This window comes from Aegilops tauschii, chromosome 3, assembly GCF_002575655.3.
Source record: "Aegilops tauschii subsp. strangulata cultivar AL8/78 chromosome 3, Aet v6.0, whole genome shotgun sequence".
NCBI classification, from domain to species: domain Eukaryota; kingdom Viridiplantae; phylum Streptophyta; class Magnoliopsida; order Poales; family Poaceae; genus Aegilops; species Aegilops tauschii.
The window spans coordinates 398,359,857-398,381,524 of record NC_053037.3 but is presented as its reverse complement, the minus strand read 5'-3'; the positions used below and the strand labels follow the sequence as shown (position 1 = coordinate 398,381,524).

The window sequence follows — 21,668 nt, the reverse complement described above, 5'->3', positions numbered from 1 at the left end:
ATCCAGGGCTAGCCCTCTCCAAACGTTTGAGCAAATTGTGAATCTCAATCTGGAAGAGAATCTCATCAACCTTGTCACGCACAGACGCCTCCTGCCTCACATCCACATGCGAGTCGGTGACCGCAACGTTGGAACCTCCACAGTCCACAAAGGCGAGCGACTGGCTGGGCGCCGAAGGATTAGGCGCCAACATACTGACCGTCTCAACATCATCAGCCACAGGTACCACCGACACAATGGACTCAGGCGCCTCCAGTTGCTCACATGACAAAGGTGAATCATGTCCCTCACACGAGGTCGCTGGCGCGTCGACCTCCATATGCTCCATAGACAGAGGTGAAGCAGGTCTCACACATAGTTGTTGAAGCTCGGGCATGATCTGCAGCACATGGGTGACGACCCCGGCGATGGCCTTGCCCTCAGCAGTAGCCGACACAAGGGGCAACACAAACACAGGCGAAGAACTGACCCCAATATGATGGGAGAAACAACCGAAGAGTGTTGTCTCCTTGTCTCCCATGGAACAAACACCACAAACAACAGGAGGCCTCGACATCGGAGAAGTTGGCAACATAGCCGACACGAGGGTGAGCTTGGTCAGAGCAGCCTCCGCCCGTTGCAGAAAGCTCCCAACACATACCATCAAGCCTTGCAGCATTTTGGATTGATCTGCCAGAGTGGACTGTAGCTCCACACCAGATGGGGTAGTCAAGCCAGCAGTACCAGATACGACAAACGCCCAAGACCCACGATGAAGCGCCTCAGAGGGAAGCGTAGACTTCATCAGACCTTCACAGGAAGCCGGAGTTTGATGACACTCGATGCCAAGGCGTGGCATGACAAGGCATGCCAGCGAGCTGAGTGGACGCCAGGGGTTGCGGCACTCGCGTGCAAGGCGACCATTTTGCAAACATCGGGAGCACCGAAGGGGATTTCTGCAAACAGCCGCACGATGCCCAGGAGCAAGGCATCTGCAACATCTGCCATGAAGCCAAGCAGGGATGGGGCGAGCAGCCAATGTCAGCATCGGTGATGCCCTGCCAACGCCCTCCTGTGTCCGGCCCATGCCCCATGCACACCTCGGCGGAGTCGGGGTCGATGGTGTAAGGGCATGTTTATCCCTTAGTAGTTTTGGTGATTGATGACAATGCTTTTGCGGACTAATCGTGTGCATTGAGCATTTCAGATATATCATGTCTAAGCACAAGATGATTTGGTGCCCCTCGAAGCTTATTGAAGATGGCGTTTCTCTACGTTTCTTTTCGGTGGATTTGAGTCGTAGGAAAGTCGTACTATTAAGAGGGGGTCCGCGTTGGAAAGGTTTGGGTGGAATCATCACATACACGTCTGTTCCTTTCTGCACCACCTTTCCTTTGGCTCTTTGGAGCATCCTCCGTTTCTCCGTGTCTATGCAAAATAAAGGACTTCTTGTGTTGCTGAACTGGGGCATGCGGTAGTACTGCTCTTCGGAGCGGTAGTATCGCGGGGCCTTGCGGTAGTACCGGCCATGGGCGCGGTAGTACCGCAGGTGCTCACGGTAGTACCGCTCCTTGGGCGCGGTAGTACCGTGGATTCAGGCCAGGCACAGCTGCAGGAGCAGTAGTAGGGGCAGATGTAATTTTTTACACCCGTGCCCTACGCGGTAGTACTGCTCCAAGCATGCGGTAGTACCGTGGCCTCAGGCCAGGCACAACAGCACGAGCGGAAGTAGGGGCGAATGTAATTTTTTACATCCGCGTCCTACGCGGTAGTACCGCTCCAGGCTTGCGGTAGTACCGTGTCGAATTTTTGCATAGATCGAAACTCAGCGGAAGTTGCCACGGATGTATTCTTATATGTCCGTGCCTTCCCAGCCTAGACTAACCCTGCCTTGCGGTAGTACCGCAAGGGGGAGCGGTAGTACCGCGTCAACGGTTCTACCACTCTCTGCTTCTTCGCAATAGGGCTGGTCTAGCTCCTGCTGCGCCAGCAGTAGTACCGCAGAGCCCTGCGGTAGTACCGTGGGCCCTTGCGGTAGTATCGCCTGTCTGGTGCAGTAGTACCGCTCATCGCAGGCTGAGTTAGTGGACAACGGTTGGATTTGTTCTTTCACTATAAAAGAGGAGTCTTCTTCTCCGAGTTGACTACCTCTTCCACCCCCAAGCTCCATTGTTGCTCTAAGCTCCATTTTCACCCGATCTCTCTCCCTAGCCAATCAGACTTGTTGATTTTCTAGGGATTGGTTGAGGAGGCCCTGATCTACACTTCCACCAAGAGAAATCTGATTCTCCCCCACTAATCCCTGGCGGATCTTGTTACTCTTGGGTGTTTGAGCACCCTAGACGGTTGAGGTCACCGCGGAGCCATATTCCATTGTGGTGAAGCTTTGTGGTGTTGTTGGGAGCCTCCAATTAAGTTGTGGAGATTGCCCCAACCTTGTTTGTAAAGGTTCGGTCGCCGCCTCCAAGGGCACCAATAGTGGAATCACGGCATCTCGCATTGTGTGAGGGCGTGAGGAGAATACGGTGGCCCTAGTGGCTTCTTGGGGAGAATTGTGCCTCCACACCGCACCAACGGAGACGTACTTCCTCTCAAAGGGAAGGAACTTCGGTAACACATCCTCGTCTTCACCGGCTCTACTCTTGGTTATCTCTTCCCTTTACTCGTGCAAGCTTATCTTGTGTTTCATCCCTTGCTTGCTTGTGAACTTGTTGTTGTTGCATCATATAGGTTGCTCACCTAGTTGCATATCTAGACAACCTACTTTGATGCAAAGTTTAAATTAACAAAGTGAAGCTAAAAATTGTTAGTTGCCTATTCACCCCCCTCTAGTCAACTATATCGATCCTTTCATATGGCCTTGGCAGCAGCCGGCGGAGTCGGGGGGGGGGGGGGGGGCAGCTCCTCACTGTCATCCTCATCAGCAGCGGAAGCCCACAACACAGAATGCGGCTGGCGGGTCAGCTGGTCTGCACTGGCCGAGGCCAGCGGCATCTGCAGCGGCATCTTCACATCTTCATCCTCGTCGGAGCTTACACCATTGGAGTCGAGACCAAGTGATGTCGTGACAGAAGCGGCCGGCAGAGCCGAAGCAGCAGACTTGCCTGGGGGCACCTCCATGGAAACGCCGCCAATTAGGACGAGCCGGCCCAGCGCAGCTTGCTCCTTATCCAAATCAGGCCGAGCATCGGACGAGGATTGCTGCAGGATGGGGAGGTGGCCAGCTCGGGAGAAACGGCCACCGGCGAATACGGTGGCCTTGCGGGAGGCAAGGGCAGCCGCGGCGAGCGTGGCGGCGGCGGGAGGCGGCGACGGCGCTGGGGGCGTGGAGCCGGCACTTGGCACGGAGGTGGCGACAGCCGCCGCCGGTGTTGCCGCAGACACAGGCCAGGTGCGTTGGAGGAGCGCCATGGCGCCGAAGCTTCTGTGGGAAGGGGAGAGAGGAGGCTGAGGGGGGGCTCGGATCTGGAATCGATGGACGCAGGGGAGGACGGAGCTGGCAGATCGGGATGGCGCCGCCGCGGGCACTCACCCGTCGCGAGCGCACACGCGGGAGCTACACATACCGGCTGGAACCGGATCCTCTAACATAAAGAAGAGAAGTCACGATGCTACAGTGCTAGCGTAGTGTAAAATGAAGAAGGAAAGTTAGAGAAGGTTAGTAGGTAGTTAGCAAGTTGTTTATTGTCTGTATTTACTGTAGATATAAATAATTTAAAATATTGTTTCATCGTCAACTTATTTGTGTGTAATTACTATAAATGTATAAATGTATACAGTAGATCATCAATTTGCAAATTAATTTAAGTCATTTTAGCCTTAATCATATGAATAAAAAAAGAAAAGTTAGGATAACGTAGCCTTTAACTTTCCTTTTCAATGTTAGACGATCCGATTGGCCAAGTGCATTTTCATCAATTTTAAACCCTATTTATCAAATATCATGGCAGTGCAAAGAACGCTGGAAGTAACAGAAATTACAGCACATTGTACTAATGAGACTCCGCCGGTTTCTACAGTACAAGAAGCCTTCAGAGCCGACACTTGACGTAGAAGACACTGTATCCCTAGCCATTAAGTCAACTAGCTAAGTCCAGATCGATCGCTCGTCGGCCCGGCGCTATGATGCTGTCGCCACTAACGCCGGTACACTCCGACCTTCCGAGGTCCAGAGCGCACATATTCTCGAATTGACCGAGGTGCTACGAGACTGTACGACGAGCTCCTGCCGCTTTGCGCCCAACTGAAAAGCCCGTGGAAACGCCACTTTTTTGCCCGGCGTAGTCACGTAGGAGCACATTCCCCGGGTCACCGTGGACGCCGCCAGAGGTGATCACGTACATCTTTCGGGGCCACGGAAAGCAGCCGCGCGTGATCCGTCCCTCCCGGTGGGTGTCCCTCTCGGCGATCACACATGGTGCGCGGCCCCGTACGTACGTACGTACGTACGTCGGGGTCGAATCGGCTCGCCGGTGCCGGTCACCAGTACGCGCGGACGCCGGTCGACGCTGGCCCGATCGCCGGCACACACGTCGCTCGTGCCCGAGGTGCACGTCAATTCGTCCACCAAACCTCACCTCCTCCACCGACTTGGCCTGCTCTGCTTGTTCGGAATGTCGTCATATGTCACGGTGCAATGATACGATAGCTTTTTTGTTGTTGTTTTGAAGAATTATATGATACGATAGCTTGGTCTTTTCCTGTCTGGCCTGTCGCGCGCGCGTCTGGATTTTTCTCCTTTGGAGCTCGTTCTGAGGATTGGATCAGGTCGGCACCTGGAGCTCCATTGCCCTTTTTCTTTCCCTCCGGGTCTGGGAGGATGGGAATCGGTTCAGATTTTGCCGCCAGGTGTTCGGGGTCAACTTATCTTCTGACGATTCATTTCGATTTAATCGAGCCGGCGGTTTAGGGTGCAACTGGCCGCTGGTCTGAGCCAGCACTATTTTATCGATCCGCGATCGCCGAACCACGCTGGTTGGATTAGTTCGTTCCAGCTGATGTAAGGTAGCGAAATTCTGGAGCGCAAACAGTACTATATAGAGTATATTTAGCTCATCGGATCAAGTGCTATTTGTTGGCGAATGGCGAGACTAATCCATGGTGTATTAGTTGAGGAGAGCGATAATATGCTAAGAAATCGATTCGCAAAAAAAAAACTAAGAAATCTTTAGCTCATATCCCTTAGTCACTTTTCCCTTTTAGTACTCCCTCCATTCCAAAATATAGTGCGCCCGTGTTTCCCGAGGTCCAACTTTAACCATAAATTTAGCCAACGAGACCGATTGCGGCGGGAGAAAAAGTTATATAATTGAAAACTTCTTTTGAATACGAATTCACTGGTATAACTTTTGCTCCCGCCGCAGTCGGTCTTGTTTGTTAAATTTTTGGTCAAAGTTGAAGCACGGGGATAGAGGAAGCACTATATTTTGAAACGGAGGGAGTAATATTTAACGAATTCGCAAACCGAAAAGACTTCATAACAGAACGTGAAAGCATCTCCATCTAAAAAAAAAGAACATGAAAGCATCTATATGGATAATTTTTTTCTTTCTCACAATGGCCATTGAAAACCATATCATTTCGACACATCCAAAGTGATCATAATAAGACAAACGCCCCAACCCTTATTAGCGTAGTAAACCTATTTGATATTCATCGAGCCAGTGATCATATATATTGGCAACACTTGTCGGCAGATACAAATTGAATGCCGTTTGGATGACTGACCATGTAGAACGTGCAAACTTGCACTGAAAAAAAAAGATGCTCGATTGTCTTGTCATGAGTACAAAACCTACATTTCTTGCTTCCATACCAGTTGTGACGAGTGAGGTTGTCTATAGTTAGCACAACTCCCCTCCGAAAACACCACATGGAAATCTAAATTTTTAATGGGATCTTCAGTTTTCATATTTGCTTATTATTTTTCACTGGAATCTCCGCGTGCATGAGGGCACAGTACATTGAACCGACTGTGAATGATCCAGATGTTGTGAGATTCCAACGAAACACATCCCATCCTCGTGTCAGGTTAACCGACCCAAACGAGATAATAGATATTATAAAGAAGAATAACAGTTTCAGAGGGACCCCCCTCCACAGATTCTTGGTTTCACAGGTTCAAACAAGAATATTTTTCTCCTTGCCTATAGAATAGGAGAGGCCCAGCAACCCTGTATCTTTTATTTTTTGTAGCATTTGTCCCTTAGGTATCTCCTCCTCTTCCACCTCCAACCACAAAGTGGGCTGGAATGTAAATACTCTATGCAAAAATACCTTACAAATTAGTAATAAATATTGTATCAGTCTACAAGAATAAAATATACTTATATGCACTTTTATGTCAGCTATCATATCATTAATCAAAATATCCATGTTTCACACAGTCTAATCTTACAGAAATACGTATATCGTAAGCAATTTCCGCATCAACGTGAGATATATTCTAGTTTTTCGTTTGATGCTTAATTACTTACATGATCTTCATACGGCTGATGGTAGGTGTAATGACACGTCGAATACGATGCAATTTCTTCCAGAAAAAGAAACAAGCCCATCAGAGCATTGGTCGCGTGTATGTTTCGGCCGCCCCTCTCTTAATATCTTACGTTGGGATTACACGTAAGAACATGAATCGCCCAACACCAACCACCTTACATCATCAACGTTAGGAAGGATCACAGCAACAGTTCTTTTTCTATCATAATCACAACAACAGTTGACTCCGCTACAAGGACAGAATCATCTTGTTAACACGGAGAGCCCAAACTAGACCCCTAATACGCGCGCGTACTGCCTTCCACGCTTCCTCCACTGTTATTATTTACTCAAAACAATCATGCGGTGTATGCGAGCGTGAACAGAATGCAGTGCAAAATTCACCACTAATTGAAGCTAGAAAACTGTGGTCTTGCATTCTTGGATTCTTGTATCTTAATAGAGCTGACGCAGCGCCCGCGTTTCCCTCAAAGATAGTGCACTGCTCGTTGAAGCCAGAAGAGCGAGAAGTCTATCAATCTCTTCTTCTACTATTTCAAAAAGAAGAGCTCAGGCTCAGAAAGTCTGTGTAGTGTGGACTGTCGATCCCCTTGCCCGCCATATGAACGAGATGAACCCGAAAAGCGAACCGCCCGTGTCATTCTCTCCAGCGCATTTCCCCCACTGCTCTTCCGGTACTTAAGCCGCCGCTGCTGCTAGTAGGAGTACTTCAGTCACTTTTGTAAATTATTATCGCTGTGCTTCTGGGGTCGACCTGTCGCGCATATATTGCTCTCTCCCTCTCCCGTTGCTTCCTCGGCCGGCCTCCCGTCCCGACGCGTCGCGGCCGCCTTCTCCCCAGAGATCCCCGTCGAGCTCGCGTGCGCGTGCGTGCGCGCATTGGGCCGGACTACCTCGTGAAAAGCCGCGTGTTCGTTGGGGGAGAGATACCGATGAGGGGCGGCGCCTCGGCGGGCCACCCGCGATGGAGCTCCGCGGGGACGACGCCGCGGTCGCTGAGCACGGGCTCCTCGCCGCGCGGCTCCGAGCCGGCCTCCGAGGACGGGGAGGAGCTGGTGGAGGTCACGCTCGACCTGCAGGACGATGACACCATTGTGCTGCGGAGCGTGGAGCCGGCCGCGGCGGCGCTGGGCTCGGGCTCGGGGGCGCTGAGGCTGCCGGTGCCGGCGCGGGGCGAGCTCGCGGACGGCGGCTGCGGCGCGTCGTCTTCCTCGTCGCGGTCCCCGTCGATGCGCCGGACGTCGTCGTACCGGCTGCTGCAGCTGTCGCAGGAGCTCATGGCCGGCGCGCGGCACTTCTCGCACGACCTCACCAAGCGGTTCAGCCGCAGCCACAGCCACAGCCGCGACGAGGCCCACCACCACCACCAGCAGCCGTCGTCCGGCATCGAGTCGGCGCTCGCCGCCCGCGCCGCGCGGCGGCAGCGCGCGCAGCTGGACCGCACGCGCTCCGGCGCGCACCGGGCGCTCCGCGGCCTCCGCTTCATCAGCAGCAACAAGGCCAGCAACGCCTGGCGGGAGGTGCAGGCCAACTTCGACCGCCTCGCCCGCGATGGCTACCTCTCCCGCTCCGACTTCGCGGAATGCATAGGTAGGTACCCATCCCGCCCGCCTCTCCATTAGTCCATTTCGCTCTGCTCGAACTGTATCCAAGGGATTCAAACATCGGCGAGGCGCACCTTCGCAGGGATGACTGAGTCCAAGGAGTTCGCCCTGGAGCTGTTCGACACGCTGAGCCGGCGGCGGCAGATGAAGCTGGACACGATCAGCAAGGAGGAGCTGCGAGAAATCTGGCAGCAGATCACCGACAACAGCTTCGACTCCCGCCTCCAAATCTTCTTCGACATGTATGTAATTCACCATCAGCTATCTGCTACTCCCAATCTCCCATTACAGTTATTATCAAGTCTGTAATTCGATTTTACTGTCAGTGAGCCGTTTCGTCACAGTATTTTGCTTGCTTTCAATTTCAATCAGGGTGGATAAGAATGCGGACGGCCGGATCGGGGAGGCGGAGGTGAAAGAGGTGAGCAAACACTCCATGCCCATGACTATTCCGTGCTTGCCTTTCCCCTTTGTTTTCAAACATTGCTATTTGAGGATACCAAATCTGATCATTTAGGCTTTGGTCTGACGGCTCAAATATTTGGTCGACGACCGAGCTGTCCATATCAAAATCTGTCGAGTGTTTCGCCGAATATGCACTGCACCCCCCGTACCGTATGGCATTCTCCAGCACTTGTTAATTATTACTCCGTGCTTCCAGAGGACCAAGGACAATTCTTTCTTAATTAACCAGTACAGTACTTGCAAGGAGTGGTTTTAATTAGATTAGATTAGAATTAGAGGAATATTAAGAACCTGGGGGAAGTAGTACGTACGTAAGAAGCTGTGGTCATCAATCTAATCGGAGTCGGTGAGCTAAACCAAAAACATCTCCGCGTCTCACCAACTCGGCAATTCCCATCCCACCTGCCAGCTTTTGGGACGCTCGTTTTTTAGCCCTCGTTCAGGAAAAGGCCGGGCAGCTTTCTTCTAGAACGCTTTGTGTGAGGGCGAGAGGGCATTCCGGCCCGGCCAGGCAGTAGGTGAGGGGCATTTCCGTGATTGCCCGCTGATCTTCTCTGATCCGCTCGACTCAGGCTGAAAGGCGTGGTGATTCACGTAGGGTTTTTTTTTTTTTGGATTGAGGCGCGTACAGTACAGGGTGCCTTTCACTGGGGCGGCGCCATCAGCTTTCCGTTGGTTTTGGAAAATGTTACTCCCTCCGTAAAGAAATATAAGATGTTTTGATCAGAGTACGTCACGTTTAACTACTGATGTTGCGTTCCCTTTCTTTGGCAGATCATCATGCTGAGCGCGTCCGCCAATAAGCTGTCGAGGCTTAAGGAGCAAGCGGAGGAGTACGCCGCGTTGATCATGGAGGAGCTTGACCCCGAAGAGCTGGGATACATCGAGGTGAGCTCCATCGATCGTCGCTTTAGCTTTGGTGCCTGACTGCGTGCGTGCTACACCTGTCAGCGACCACTTCTTTGATTGCTGGTGCTATCACTGTACTCGTTTAGCGCGTGGAGATGCGTGCGCTTTCGTAAACAATGAGATCATGCTCTACTATTCGCGTAGGTAAACCTTATTTGTTTACTTCAGCCCAGAAGACCAGCTGCATTTTTAGGAGCAGTTGACCTGGGTTGTCTGCCTCGGCAAAGCCAGTGGAGTTGCACCGGCAGGGGTATACAATATAGAGCCGTACCAATATCATCATTTTTATCTGTATCTCACGCATTGCCGGGTGATGGGTGCACCTCAACCGGCGAAATAAACAGCAGTAGCACCCTTAAACTTGGCAGGCGACACGCAGCACCAGTATGATTTTTTGTAGTAAAAATTTACTCGCCACATTGAAGGGCCCCAACCACCTGCAGCGACATGCACCATTGAAATCGATGGACTGAAGCTGGATATGGTGGTATCCCATGGACACTTCTTCCCCATCATCATTTATATCGAGGTTGGGGAGCAGCTGTGGACCAGCTAGGCTAGCTAGCATCAATTTCTGTTTTGCCTCGTTCCCCTGCCTGCCTAAGTTCAGTGCCACCTACAGCCCGTCGCGCCACCACTTCCGTTACCACCGAACCGAATCGTTCGATCATGGCTCCCATGATTCTTCAGTTGTGCATTGTTTAGGCGCAAGCTTATCCCTTCGGAGCTGGTCTAAGCAATCATTAGGCAGCATGAAGACCCATAGGAATGTAGACTGGCTGTAGAGTAACCTGTTCTCTACCTTTGTCTTTCGTTTCTGAAGTCTGAACTGTTGTACTGAACTTATGCTTGGTCACTGTAAGTAATGCTAATGTAAGTGTTATTTTGTACACATGCTATTTTTTTTACAAATTAATAACTGTCACTTGAATTTGAACCAATGGTTCTACTTCTACTGACTTCTGAGAAGTGCACTGCTATTTTTTTTTCTCCTTTCAGCTTTGGCAACTGGAGACACTTCTGCTGCAGAAAGACACGTACGTGAACTACAGCCAGGCGTTAAGTTACACAAGCCAGGCACTGAGCCAAAACTTGGCACTAAGGAAGAAGGGCTCCATCCGCAAAATAGGCAACTCTTTGATCTACTATTTGGAGGACAACTGGAAACGCTTGTGGGTGCTCGCCTTGTGGATTGGAATAATGGCTGGACTCTTCACCTGGAAGTTCATCCAGTACCGCGAGCGCTATGTCTTTAAAGTGATGGGCTACTGCGTGACAACTGCAAAGGGCGCCGCTGAAACCTTGAAGCTGAACATGGCAATCATCCTCCTGCCGGTGTGCCGCAACACCATTACTTGGCTGCGGAATACAAGGGCTGCACGTGTATTGCCATTTGATGACAATATCAACTTCCACAAGGTTAGACACACGTATCATTTTCCTCTCCTCTGAAGTTAAATTAGACTTTCATAGTGCAATCATCTTAGAAGTTAGTTTAATGTGTTTAGAGGCCCTCACAGACGTGAATATGTGTAGCAGACTTGGATCTTTGGTCACACCGTCTTGTTGATACGGGTGACAAGGAGGACGTCTCCTCGTGGCGTACCTACCTCTCTGCACGATGCACTGTGCCTCTGTAATCTGGTTCTGCTGTTTAGACAGCCGTTTTGAGTAATATATTCAGGTGGGGAGCTCCCCCCACGGTGATTCTCAAAAAAAAAAAAAATCCAACTTAGAGAGACCTAAAGGCATATATGTTGCAGATAAAATAGTAGCCCTGTTGCCAACTCAAAACCTTTTAGCTTACATGAAATTCACAAGTAATGATAATAATTTGTGTTTTTGTTGTAATGGCAGACTATTGCAGCAGCAATTGTGGTTGGTGTTATTCTCCATGCAGGGAACCATCTTGTATGCGATTTTCCACGGCTTATACGTTCATCAGAAGAAATGTATGCTCCTTTGGGAATTTATTTCGGGGAAACAAAGCCAACATATCTTGCATTGATCAAAGGAGTGGAGGGCGTCACCGGGATAATCATGGTTGTGTGCATGATAATTGCTTTTACGTTAGCAACTCGGTGGTTCCGGCGTAGCCTAGTAAAGCTTCCAAAACCATTCGACAAACTGACTGGCTTCAATGCTTTCTGGTACTCCCACCATTTGTTTGCCATTGTGTACGTGGCTCTCATTGTTCATGGCCAGTTTGTGTACCTTATTCGTGTCTGGTACAGAAAATCGGTGAGATATTTGTGTATTTATCGTCCATTCTCTTACTTGAAACGAGTTGGATTCCTAAGGTTCTTATATTTTTCTTTTGATGCAGACATGGATGTATCTTGCAGTGCCTGTGTGCTTGTATCTAGGGGAGAGGATTCTGAGGTTCTTCAGGTCTGGCAGTTATGCTGTCCGGCTCTTGAAGGTCAGTAAAAATACATCAGAAACTTGAGGCATTGATTCTTTGTGCCTTGTACTAATCTAGTGCCATTTATCTGCAGGTGGCCATTTATCCTGGCAATGTCTTGACGCTGCAAATGACCAAACCTGCGACCTTTCGTTATAAAAGTGGGCAATATATGTTTGTTCAGTGTCCAGCAGTGTCGCCCTTTGAATGGTAGGAGTATGTTATAGCTGTACACTTGTGGCTCTCAATCATTGCTGAATTGTGTGTGCTAGTTTCAACCTCTAGGATAGACAACACATAATTTCTTGTACACTTCATGTCTGCAGAAGGCAGACTGTCTCATTACATTGAACTTTGAACACTATATCTCTTTCAGGCATCCCTTCTCAATTACTTCAGCCCCTGGAGATGAATATCTCAGCATTCATGTTCGGCAACTTGGTGACTGGACACGAGAGCTCAAGAGAGTATTTTCCGCGGCTTGTGAGCCCCCAGTGAGTGGAAAAAGTGGCCTTCTTAGAGCAGACGAGACAACTAAGAAAACGTATGAACATTCCTATATTTTAGTGGGTACCTTTGTGCTCTGTGGACACTTCACAATCCATAATACTGTCTTTTGATCATGCAGCTTACCAAAGCTTCTGATCGATGGCCCTTACGGTTCTCCTGCTCAGGATTACGGCAAGTATGATGTTTTACTGCTTGTTGGATTAGGAATTGGTGCAACACCCTTTATCAGCATTTTGAAAGATCTCCTCAACAACATCATTAAGATGGAGGAAGAGGAGGTTCGTTATATTCTCCATATCATCAGTCAGTCATCTTCATAGTCTTAGAAGTAATTATTCAAGAAATATAAATAGATTATTCAAAAAAGTCTAAGAAGTGAAATAAAATATCATTCACATATTCTTTCCATGGTTTATTTTCCACTCACAAGCATAATTGCAGGATACTTCTACGGATCTTTATCCACCAGTTGGTCGGAATAAGCCACATGTTGATCTGGGTACGCTTATGAGGGTTACCACAAGACCAAGGAAGGTTTTAAAGACTACAAATGCTTACTTTTATTGGGTGACACGTGAGCAAGGCTCTTTTGATTGGTTCAAAGGAGTCATGAATGAGATTGCCGACATGGATCAAAGGGTAAGTACATCAAGTGACTGTTGCTTTTGTTTGCAGTGGAGTTTGTTATCTTCAGAAATTCACAATAGGTTCCCCATACGAAGTTGTACTTAAACTTACCTTTGATCCATGTAGAATATCATTGAGATGCACAACTACCTCACAAGCGTTTACGAGGAAGGGGATGCTCGGTCAGCGCTCATCACTATGCTTCAAGCTCTGAACCATGCCAAGAATGGTGTCGATGTTGTCTCTGGAACTAAAGTAAGCAGTGATATAAAGCTATTAGTAGCTTTGCTCAGTCTGTAAAGTGAATGCATCAAAATATTAAGCCATTTCTCCCTATTTAATGGCATAAATGTTTAAAAGAGGTGCACACTTGCCTTGTACTCCTACTACTTGCATTTGACTACCAGTGAACTCATTTTGCAGGTTCGGACACATTTTGCAAGACCAAATTGGAAAAAGGTCCTAGCCAAAATTGCCTCCAAGCACCCGTATGCCAAGATAGGTTCGTATAAGTATTACGTGCCTAATCGAACGTGATTTGATTTGTTGAAGTTATTGACCCATGGATTATCTACCGTTATCAAAGTTATTTTTGTATATCCATGCTAGAATTATTATGTGCACGCACTAGTACGTTGATATGCAAAACGTTCAGTTGGATGTACTACACAAGTAAGACTGCAAGGCAAATTTTAAAAATTATAAATGGTGTGTTAGTATTAGTAATCATGATTTTTTTTTTATTTCAGCTTGGGTTGAGTTAGTATGTAATATCAAATCCTATGTCGATAAGCAAAGTCCATAATTATTTGTGTTGCATACAGGTGTCTTCTACTGTGGAGCTCCAGTCCTGGCACAAGAACTTGCGAAACTTTGCCACGAGTTCAACGGGAAGTGCACCACAAAATTCGAGTTCCACAAGGAGTATTTCTGAATTCCAAGTAGACACTTGACAGGAAACGAGAATAGAGACTATGCTACTTGTACAGCATTTTTGTCCTGGTATATTCTTTATAAAGGACAGGAGAGGCCAAGGTGAAGAAGCAACCATAGCCATCGCCCCAGCCGTCTTGCTGGACAGCACTCCAAAATCCCAAATGCGCCAACAAGAAGGATGTAGAACTACATGTGGCGTCCATGATGGCTTTTACAACATGGACCTGCGAGGGGATTCCTCCCGGTAGGCCTCGAATGCACAGAGACCACCCGAAGAAGACCTTGAGCTTCTCCAGCATATATAGTTGGGAGTATAGGATGATGATATGTAGGACATAGGAAGGGAACCGCGAGCCACAAGGCTAATTAACTGTATATTTTTTATCATGCAGCTGAGTGCCTGACCAAGGCAAAAAGTACGCTTGTGTCTGTATTTTTACATACAGAAAATGAGAAAGAAAAGTGAAAGAAAAAAAAGAAAAGGTATACTGATTCGTTTGTGTCTGACCAAGGCAAAAAGTACGTTTGTGTCTGTATTGTGACAGTGATCAGGAAGGGTAAAACCAAGGCCTGTATTGCTGTGTCTACTAATAATGCTCGTGTTGGAATCTGGAACCAACATGATTCACTCACCTGCACAAGTGCACATTGCCATCTGCGAAGCGAATGGTACTTTTGATCCTCAGGTGTTCCAGAGTCCGGGGTCCAGAATCTGTGAGGAAGAAGGGCGAGCGGGGTGGCGCACAGGGCTGGCGCTCAGTCGTGCTGCCCTCTCCGGTGCTCCGCCCGGCACGACGGCGGAGCGGTGAGGGCCGCGTCTGGCTGCGTGCCGGAGCTATATTTTGCCGTCTCGCGCAGGCGAGAGGCAGATTGGGCCGGCCAATACGGGTCTTAGGGAAGCGGTTTTTAGTGAAGCTTCTATGATCGGGTTTTGTGTGGTTTCTTATGTGGGTTTTGAGTAGGGCCTTTTGGAACCGAGCTCCATGGAGTACATGTATATACTCCCTCTCCAGTTCGAAAAATTCTGGAAAAATATACTCCCTTGAACTGTGACCTGTACAAGAAAAAAAACCATGGACTTTGAGCAATGAACAGGACATGTGCTGAAAAGCCACAAATTTGTTTTTCTTTGCACAACCCTCATTTCAACGTATTTCGTCATGAAAATTGACACACATGTACATTATGCCTCTAGGTATATGTGTAGTTTTTTCAAAACGTAAAAGTATGAATTTTGAATTATGCAAAATTCAAAATCTATGGAGCTCCTCCTGCATTCAGGATTTTTGGGTTTTTATCTGTTATTATTGCTGCTTTGGTTTTTTTTTTTTTGTGTTTCTTTACCTTTTTCTGTCTTTTTTTTCAGGATTCTATTTTTTGGCTTTCTTTTTTGTGTTTCTTTCTGATTTTCTTCGTATTTATTATTTTTAGTTTTTCTAAATCAATTATATTTCGACTTTTTACACTACATGTTTACATTTTTTGTATACATGTTAAATATTTTTAAAATACATAATGAACATTTTTGCTACACTGTATATTTTTCGATACAAGTTTAACATTTTGTTGATACATGTTGTACATTTTTCATATACACGTTTAATATTTTTGATACATGTTGAACATTTTTCAAATACATGATTAAGATTTTCCCAGAAACATGTTTTTCAATCATTTTTTTATAGATGATAAACATTTTCAAATACACGGTGAACATTTTTTGAAGGGTATGAAACCTTTTTCTTTGCCTTACTCAAACATCTTTTTACAATATATTAACATAATTTTAAATGTCAATAACATATTTTAAAATGTTACAAACATCTTTTTGTATGGTATGAAACATTTTTGAATATTCCATGAACATTTAATTATATTGTATAAACATTTTTCTTAAATGTCACAAACAATTAGTTTGAATGTGTGGACATACTGTAAATGTCACATACATTTTTTGAATGGCACCAAGCATTTTCTAAAATTATGCAAACATCTTTTGCATTGTATAAACATTTTATAAAATGTGATGAACATTTTTTGAAATGTGTGAGTATCTTTTTGAGTGGTACAAAATATCATTGTCAAAATTACGTGAATCTTTAGAATGTCACAAACACTTTTTTCTAAACATGTGACTTTTTTTGAATGTTATCGATTTTTTTTAAAATTTATGCGAACATTATTTTTACCATACATGAGCGTTCTAAAAATGTTTGATGAATGTTTGAAAATTTATTATTAAAGTAATTTCGAAATATTTTTCTGAAATACAAACAAAAGTAAAAAATGAAGGGGGAAAAAAGAAACGAACGAACTAACTAACATTCATAGCAATTACCGTTCCAGGCAGTAGCGTGTTGCATGGGGCGAGGGGAATGGTCGCTGCGGGCGAGCTATAGACGCATCCTCGGCTGCGTACGTATACTTAACATCCAAGTCGTGTGGCACAAGCCATGAGGTGGGCTGGGCTCCATTGGCTTATGAGGGGAACGTATAGCCTGAAAATGCTAAAGGCACGGGGCACATTATCAAGCTAGAACGGTTTCGATTTGTATGACGAGAAAGATATCTTATCCTTTGGTGCACTCTATCAAGCTAGAACGGGTTCGATTTGTATGACGAGAAAGATATCTTATCCTTTGATGCACTCTAACTGACGAAGCTTCGATATATTTCTTGCTGAAAGTATCCTTGATCCCAAAGTCGGCCACCGAGTTTGCCTAGCTTCACCTAGTCATTTTTGTAGGCGAGCGTGTTAGCGAATGTATCGCTGGTAGCGAGTACTATGGACGAATTGCTCACTGGTGATCGACTTTGGTCGGCCCATAACATTCTGCATGGTTTTGGGAAGGTACTTACGTGACGACGAAATTGGTAATAGATTTTTCAAATCGATTCAACGGCGACGATTATGGCTCGAGAGCGCTGGTCATTAGAGCATGTGCACGAAGACATCTCAGATTTTTTTTTTAGAAAAGGAGGATAACCCCCGGCCTCTGCATCTGGGAGATGCATACGGCCATTTTATTGATTATTCTCGAGGACCGTACAAAGTATTACAACAATGTATCTGAATCCACCATCTTGGCAACATATGCCGCTACTCCTATCCAATATGATGAGGGGGTGCTAGCTGGGCCACTACCCAAACCACTCACCTAAGCCTAACATCAAAAGCCGGAAGCCGAAACTCATTCGGAAGCCCCAGCCGAGCCACATACCGGGTCTGGGGTACAATCCGGTCAGACGCACTCGTGTGTCGTCGCCGCCATCTTCCACAGGTCCGTCTTCAGATCATATTGAGGCTTCTACCTTGTCTGGCCACTCTGCCATCGACGTCCCCATGACGCCAGACAGCTTCCTCCTCCTGCACGAGTCCATCTCCGCGCATCAGACGCCGAGTCTCCACAGCACCATGCCGTCGAGATCCGCCACCATCAATGTGAATGATGAAGCACCGCTCCACCAAAGTCGCCGTCCTCTAGTCCCTCGAGCCCGTGTGCACCTCCAAGAATGACGCCCCAGGGGGAAACGACACCAGAGAGCCGCCGTCATCCGATCTACTGATCTAGGGTTTCCCCCGGAGGTAGCAGAGAGTGGCATTGAACTTCTCCACGACGATGCCTTCAGAAAGGGAACGACGCCGACAGCGTCGCCATCGCCGGCCTTGGCAATAGCCAATAGCAGGTTTTCACCCAGATCTGATCGAAGACCTTCATCTCTCGTGCACGCCGCCATCCTTGCCGGGATCTGGAAGATCCCGCAAGCCAGATCTCAGCAGGGAGAAGCCCCCCCCCCCCACCGAGACCCGCCGGCCGAGCAGGGGAGGCCGAGGCCGCGCCCACAGAAACAGATGATGAATCCATGCCCGCGCCGCCGCCCCGGAGTCAGCCCCGCGCGCCAAGAGGCGAGAACCACCACCATGACGCCCGCCGCACCGCCGCCAGGAGCTCGTCGCCGACCACTCCGCAGCACGCCGTGCCGCCGCACCCGCCAACCAGTCCGGCGCCCAGGCCCGGCGGATCTGGCCCGCGCCTGACCACCCGCGTGAGGGGACGAAGGAAGCCCCGCCGCCGCCTGCGCAGACCGGGCTTCGCCCGGCCGCGCCCTCCAGCGGCGGCGAGGGGGAGTAGGGAGGGAGAGGGGGCCGAGCGGAGGAGATCGGGGCGCCCTCCCCGGCCGCCTCGCGGGTGGCGGCGCGGGAGGGATAGGGTTCACGTGCTTTTCACGAAGACATCTCAGATATCATCAACAAGATCAGGCTGACACCGGTAAACGCCAACAGCGATGCACCGCCGTCTTGTTCTAGCGACGACATTGACCTTTCAGTGGTACAGGGATATCGATGCAATTTTTATTATATTTGAGGTTCTTTGTATTTTCGCTGAACACTGGATGTGGATCTTCTCCAAAAGAACTCGTTCATTGCGTCACTGCAGCAGTTAGGGTCGTGGTTGCACATACGTATCGGTATCAGTAACGTCAGCCATTGGGCGATCGGCAGGTTGAGTAGGAGAAATGTATTTTGTGCTCGTGGCAATGATCTGAAGAGCGAGCAAACAAAGCCTTCTAGAAGAAGACGGCGTCCATACGAAGAGCAGATCGGCATGGCGGAAACTCGCGGGAAAAAGGCTCCACGGAGAGTACCGTCACGGATGACGTTCCCACTCCCAAAGGCGCCACTCTGGATGAGATGAGGACAGTGTGGACCTGTCTCTTACGACGGCGGCTTGAGGCACCCTAACAGAGCTTAAATTCTGTCGAGATGTGTCGCTGAGGTCAGCTCACGGTCTCACGGGGCCATGCACTGCTCAACCAGACCACCCCCATGTCCAAATTTGACTGGATTCGAGCCGGCCACGCTATATTATCCCCGGATCCCGGAGGTCGCCAAGCTGTTCCTCAAGCACGGCCTCGCCGTCACCATGGCGCTCGTCGAGCCGCAGGTCAAGTCCACCGACTTCTCCGCCGCGGTCGCCCGCGCGAGGGCCTCCAACCCCTCCGTCGCCTTCCGCGTCCTGCCGTCGCCGCCCGCAGATTCCAACCCCGACGGCGCGCCCAGGCACCACGTCGTGAAGGTTATCCAATCGCTCGCCGCCATGAATGCGCCCCTCCGCGACTTCCTCCGCTCGCTGCCCTCCGTCCACGCGCTCGTCCTCGACATGTTCTGCGTCGACGCCCAGGACGTGGCAGCCGAGCTCAAGCTGCCGGTCTTCTACTCATTCGCCTCCGCTGCCAGCGACCTTGCCATCTTCCTCAACCTGCCGAGCAAGTTCGCCAGCAATACGGCCAAGATAAAAGAGCTCGGCGACTCCATCATCACCTTCCCGGGCGTTCCTCCTTTCAAGGCTTCGGAGCTGCCCTCCGAAGTTATCGGCGACGATGAAGCACTCGTGTACGTCTTACGCATGTTTGAGCGAATGGCAGAGGCGAAAGGAATTCTTATCAATTCCTTCGACTCGCTGGAAAAGCCCGCACTGAGCGCTCTCAACGACGGACTTTGCGTTCCTGGTCGTGCGACGCCGCCGGTCTACTGCATCGGGCCGTTGGTCTCCGGAGGCGGAGACAAGGAGCACGAGTGCCTCCGCTGGCTGGACGCGCAGCCGGACCAGAGCGTGGTGTTCCTCTCCTTCGGCAGCCTGGGCACATTCACCAGTAAGCAGCTCGAGGAAATTGCAGTTGGTCTGGAGAAGTCAGGGGAGAGGTTCCTGTGGGTTGTGCGGAGCCCGCGCAGTCCCGACGAGAAGCACGGCGATCCGCTGCCGGAGCCTGACCTCGACGCGCTCATGCCGGAAGGGTTCTTGGAGAGGACCAAGGACAGAGGGCTCGTGGTCAAGTCTTGGGCGCCGCAGGTGGAGGTTCTGCGTCACAGGGCGACCGGCGCATTCATGACGCACTGCGGCTGGAACTCGACGCTGGAGGGCATCACGGCAGGGTTGCCGCTGCTGTGCTGGCCGCTGTACGCGGAGCAGAAGGTGAACAAGGTGCACATAGTGGAGGGAATGAAGCTCGGGGTGGAGATGAGAGGCTACAATGAAAAGGTTGTTAAGGCCGAGGAGGTGGAGGAGAAGGTCAGATGGGTTATGGCGTCCGAGGGAGGAGGCAGGGCACTCAGGGTGCGGGTAGCGGCAGCGAAGGATGCAGCGGCTGAGGCGCTCCAGGAAGGGGGCTCGTCCAACTTGGCGTTTGCCCAATTCCTAAAGGACATGGACATTTCCAAGGTCGCAACCATGCACGATTGATGTGAAGCTTGTAAACCCTACTTAGTGTTGGATTTTCTTTTTAGAAACACACCGAAGAAACTCACGCAAACTTATTCCTATAAGAACGCACGAGCGCATCCTACCTCTATATGAACACTTCCGGAAAGCTGAGCCGGAAGATCATGAGATTAATGAAGTCACATCAATCATTTTGTAGTCTAACGGATACACATATCATAACACCGAAAAGAATAGCGGCGAAAAGACCGAAACTAATCCAAAAAATATACGAGCACCCATATGCCAAATCTAACATTGAGTCTGGGAGCTTAGTTCTTTCTCAAACAACAAGAACATTACTCTTCAGCAGATTCTCAGAACACAAGACCTTGTAGAATACTTCCATAGATACATGTCACAACATGCATTCCAACAAGTTCAACATTCTTTGGACATGAAAAGAAAAGAAAAAAGAAGGTGCTTCTCTTAATGATGAGGCAAGATACTAAGCAAGGTTAGTTGATAAAGGTTATAGCCAGATTGCAGGTATTGACTATAATGAAGTCTTTTTCTCTTGTTGTGAAGCATAGCTCTATTCGCACTTTACTCAGTATTGTTGTCATGCATGATTTTAAGCTTGAACAATTAGATGTTAAAACTGCATTCTTACATGGAGAATTAGAAGGGGATATTAAAATGGAACAACCTGAAGGTTTTGTTATTCCTGAAAAAGAAAAGCTTGTCTGTAAGTTAAAGAAATCTCTTTATGGACTGAAGCAATCTCCTAGACTGTGGTATAATAGATTTGACACTTTTATCCTCTCCCAAGGTTTCAAAAGATTTAATTATGATAGCTGTATTTATTTGAAAACTTCAATGGTTCAGCTATCTATTTGCTCCTTTACGTTGATGATATGTTAATTGCTTCAAAGAGCATGCCAGAGATTAATGAATTAAAGAAGCAATTCAGTAAGGAATTTGAGATGAAGGATATGAGTGCAACAAAGAGAATACTTGGCATGGAAATATCCAGAGATAGGCTGTCAGGAAAAGTGTATCTAAGTCAGAAGGGATATATTGATAAAGTTCTTCGTCGTTTTAATATGCATAATGCCAAGTCAGTAAGTACTCCGTTAGCTGCACACTTCAAATTATCAGCAGCCTTATGTCCCGAGTCAGGTGCAGATATTGAGTACATGTCCAGAGCTTCCTATTCAAGTGCAGTTGGTTCACTTATGTATGCAATCGTTTGTTCTTGTCCGGATTTTTCATATGGATTGAGTGTTGTTAGTAGATACATGGCTAATCCTGGAAAAGAGTACTGGAAAGTAGTCTAGTGGATTTTTAGAAACCCGCGTGGTACTCCTAATGCTTATTTGCAGTTTGGGAAAACTAGAGATGGACTTATTGGTTTTGTTGATTCTGATTTTGCTGGTGATTTGGATAAGAGAAGATCACTCACAGGTCATGTTTTCACCATTGGGGGTTGTGCTGTGAGTTGGAGAGCAACTTTGTAGTCTATTGTGGCTTGTT

At 48.5% G+C, this 21,668-nt stretch overlaps 2 protein-coding genes across 2 annotated transcripts; both read left to right on the top strand.

Moving 5' to 3' along the window:
* The first annotated feature begins 7,107 nt into the window (after window positions 1-7,107).
* Window positions 7,108-14,422, top strand: LOC109764682 (respiratory burst oxidase homolog protein A). Its single transcript, XM_020323474.4, has 14 exons — window positions 7,108-8,067; window positions 8,164-8,323; window positions 8,454-8,502; window positions 9,321-9,434; window positions 10,455-10,874; window positions 11,313-11,696; window positions 11,782-11,877; window positions 11,954-12,069; window positions 12,236-12,403; window positions 12,488-12,647; window positions 12,811-13,008; window positions 13,123-13,251; window positions 13,420-13,498; window positions 13,821-14,422. Exons 1-14 carry the CDS (start codon window positions 7,410-7,412, stop codon window positions 13,928-13,930), a joined length of 2,841 nt encoding a protein of 946 aa, XP_020179063.1. The 5' UTR covers window positions 7,108-7,409; the 3' UTR covers window positions 13,931-14,422.
* A 4,277-nt stretch (window positions 14,423-18,699) lies between these two features.
* Window positions 18,700-20,357, top strand: LOC109764681 (anthocyanidin 5,3-O-glucosyltransferase). Its single transcript, XM_020323473.4, has one exon. The coding sequence runs from the start codon at window positions 18,735-18,737 to the stop codon at window positions 20,172-20,174; it is 1,440 nt and encodes a 479-aa protein (XP_020179062.2). The 5' UTR covers window positions 18,700-18,734; the 3' UTR covers window positions 20,175-20,357.
* The last annotated feature ends 1,311 nt before the right edge of the window (window positions 20,358-21,668 follow it).

Bases quoted from the DNA above. Each gene is read 5' to 3' on its own strand.
- LOC109764681 (XM_020323473.4), top strand. From the start codon at position 18,735: ATGCACTGCTCAACCAGACCACCCCCATGTCCAAATTTGACTGGATTC.
- LOC109764682 (XM_020323474.4), top strand. From the start codon at position 7,410: ATGAGGGGCGGCGCCTCGGCGGGCCACCCGCGATGGAGCTCCGCGGGG. The intron at 12,648-12,810 runs GTTCGTTATATT...GCATAATTGCAG, and splicing joins TTAAGATGGAGGAAGAGGAG to GATACTTCTACGGATCTTTA. The intron at 13,009-13,122 runs GTAAGTACATCA...TGATCCATGTAG, and splicing joins TTGCCGACATGGATCAAAGG to AATATCATTGAGATGCACAA.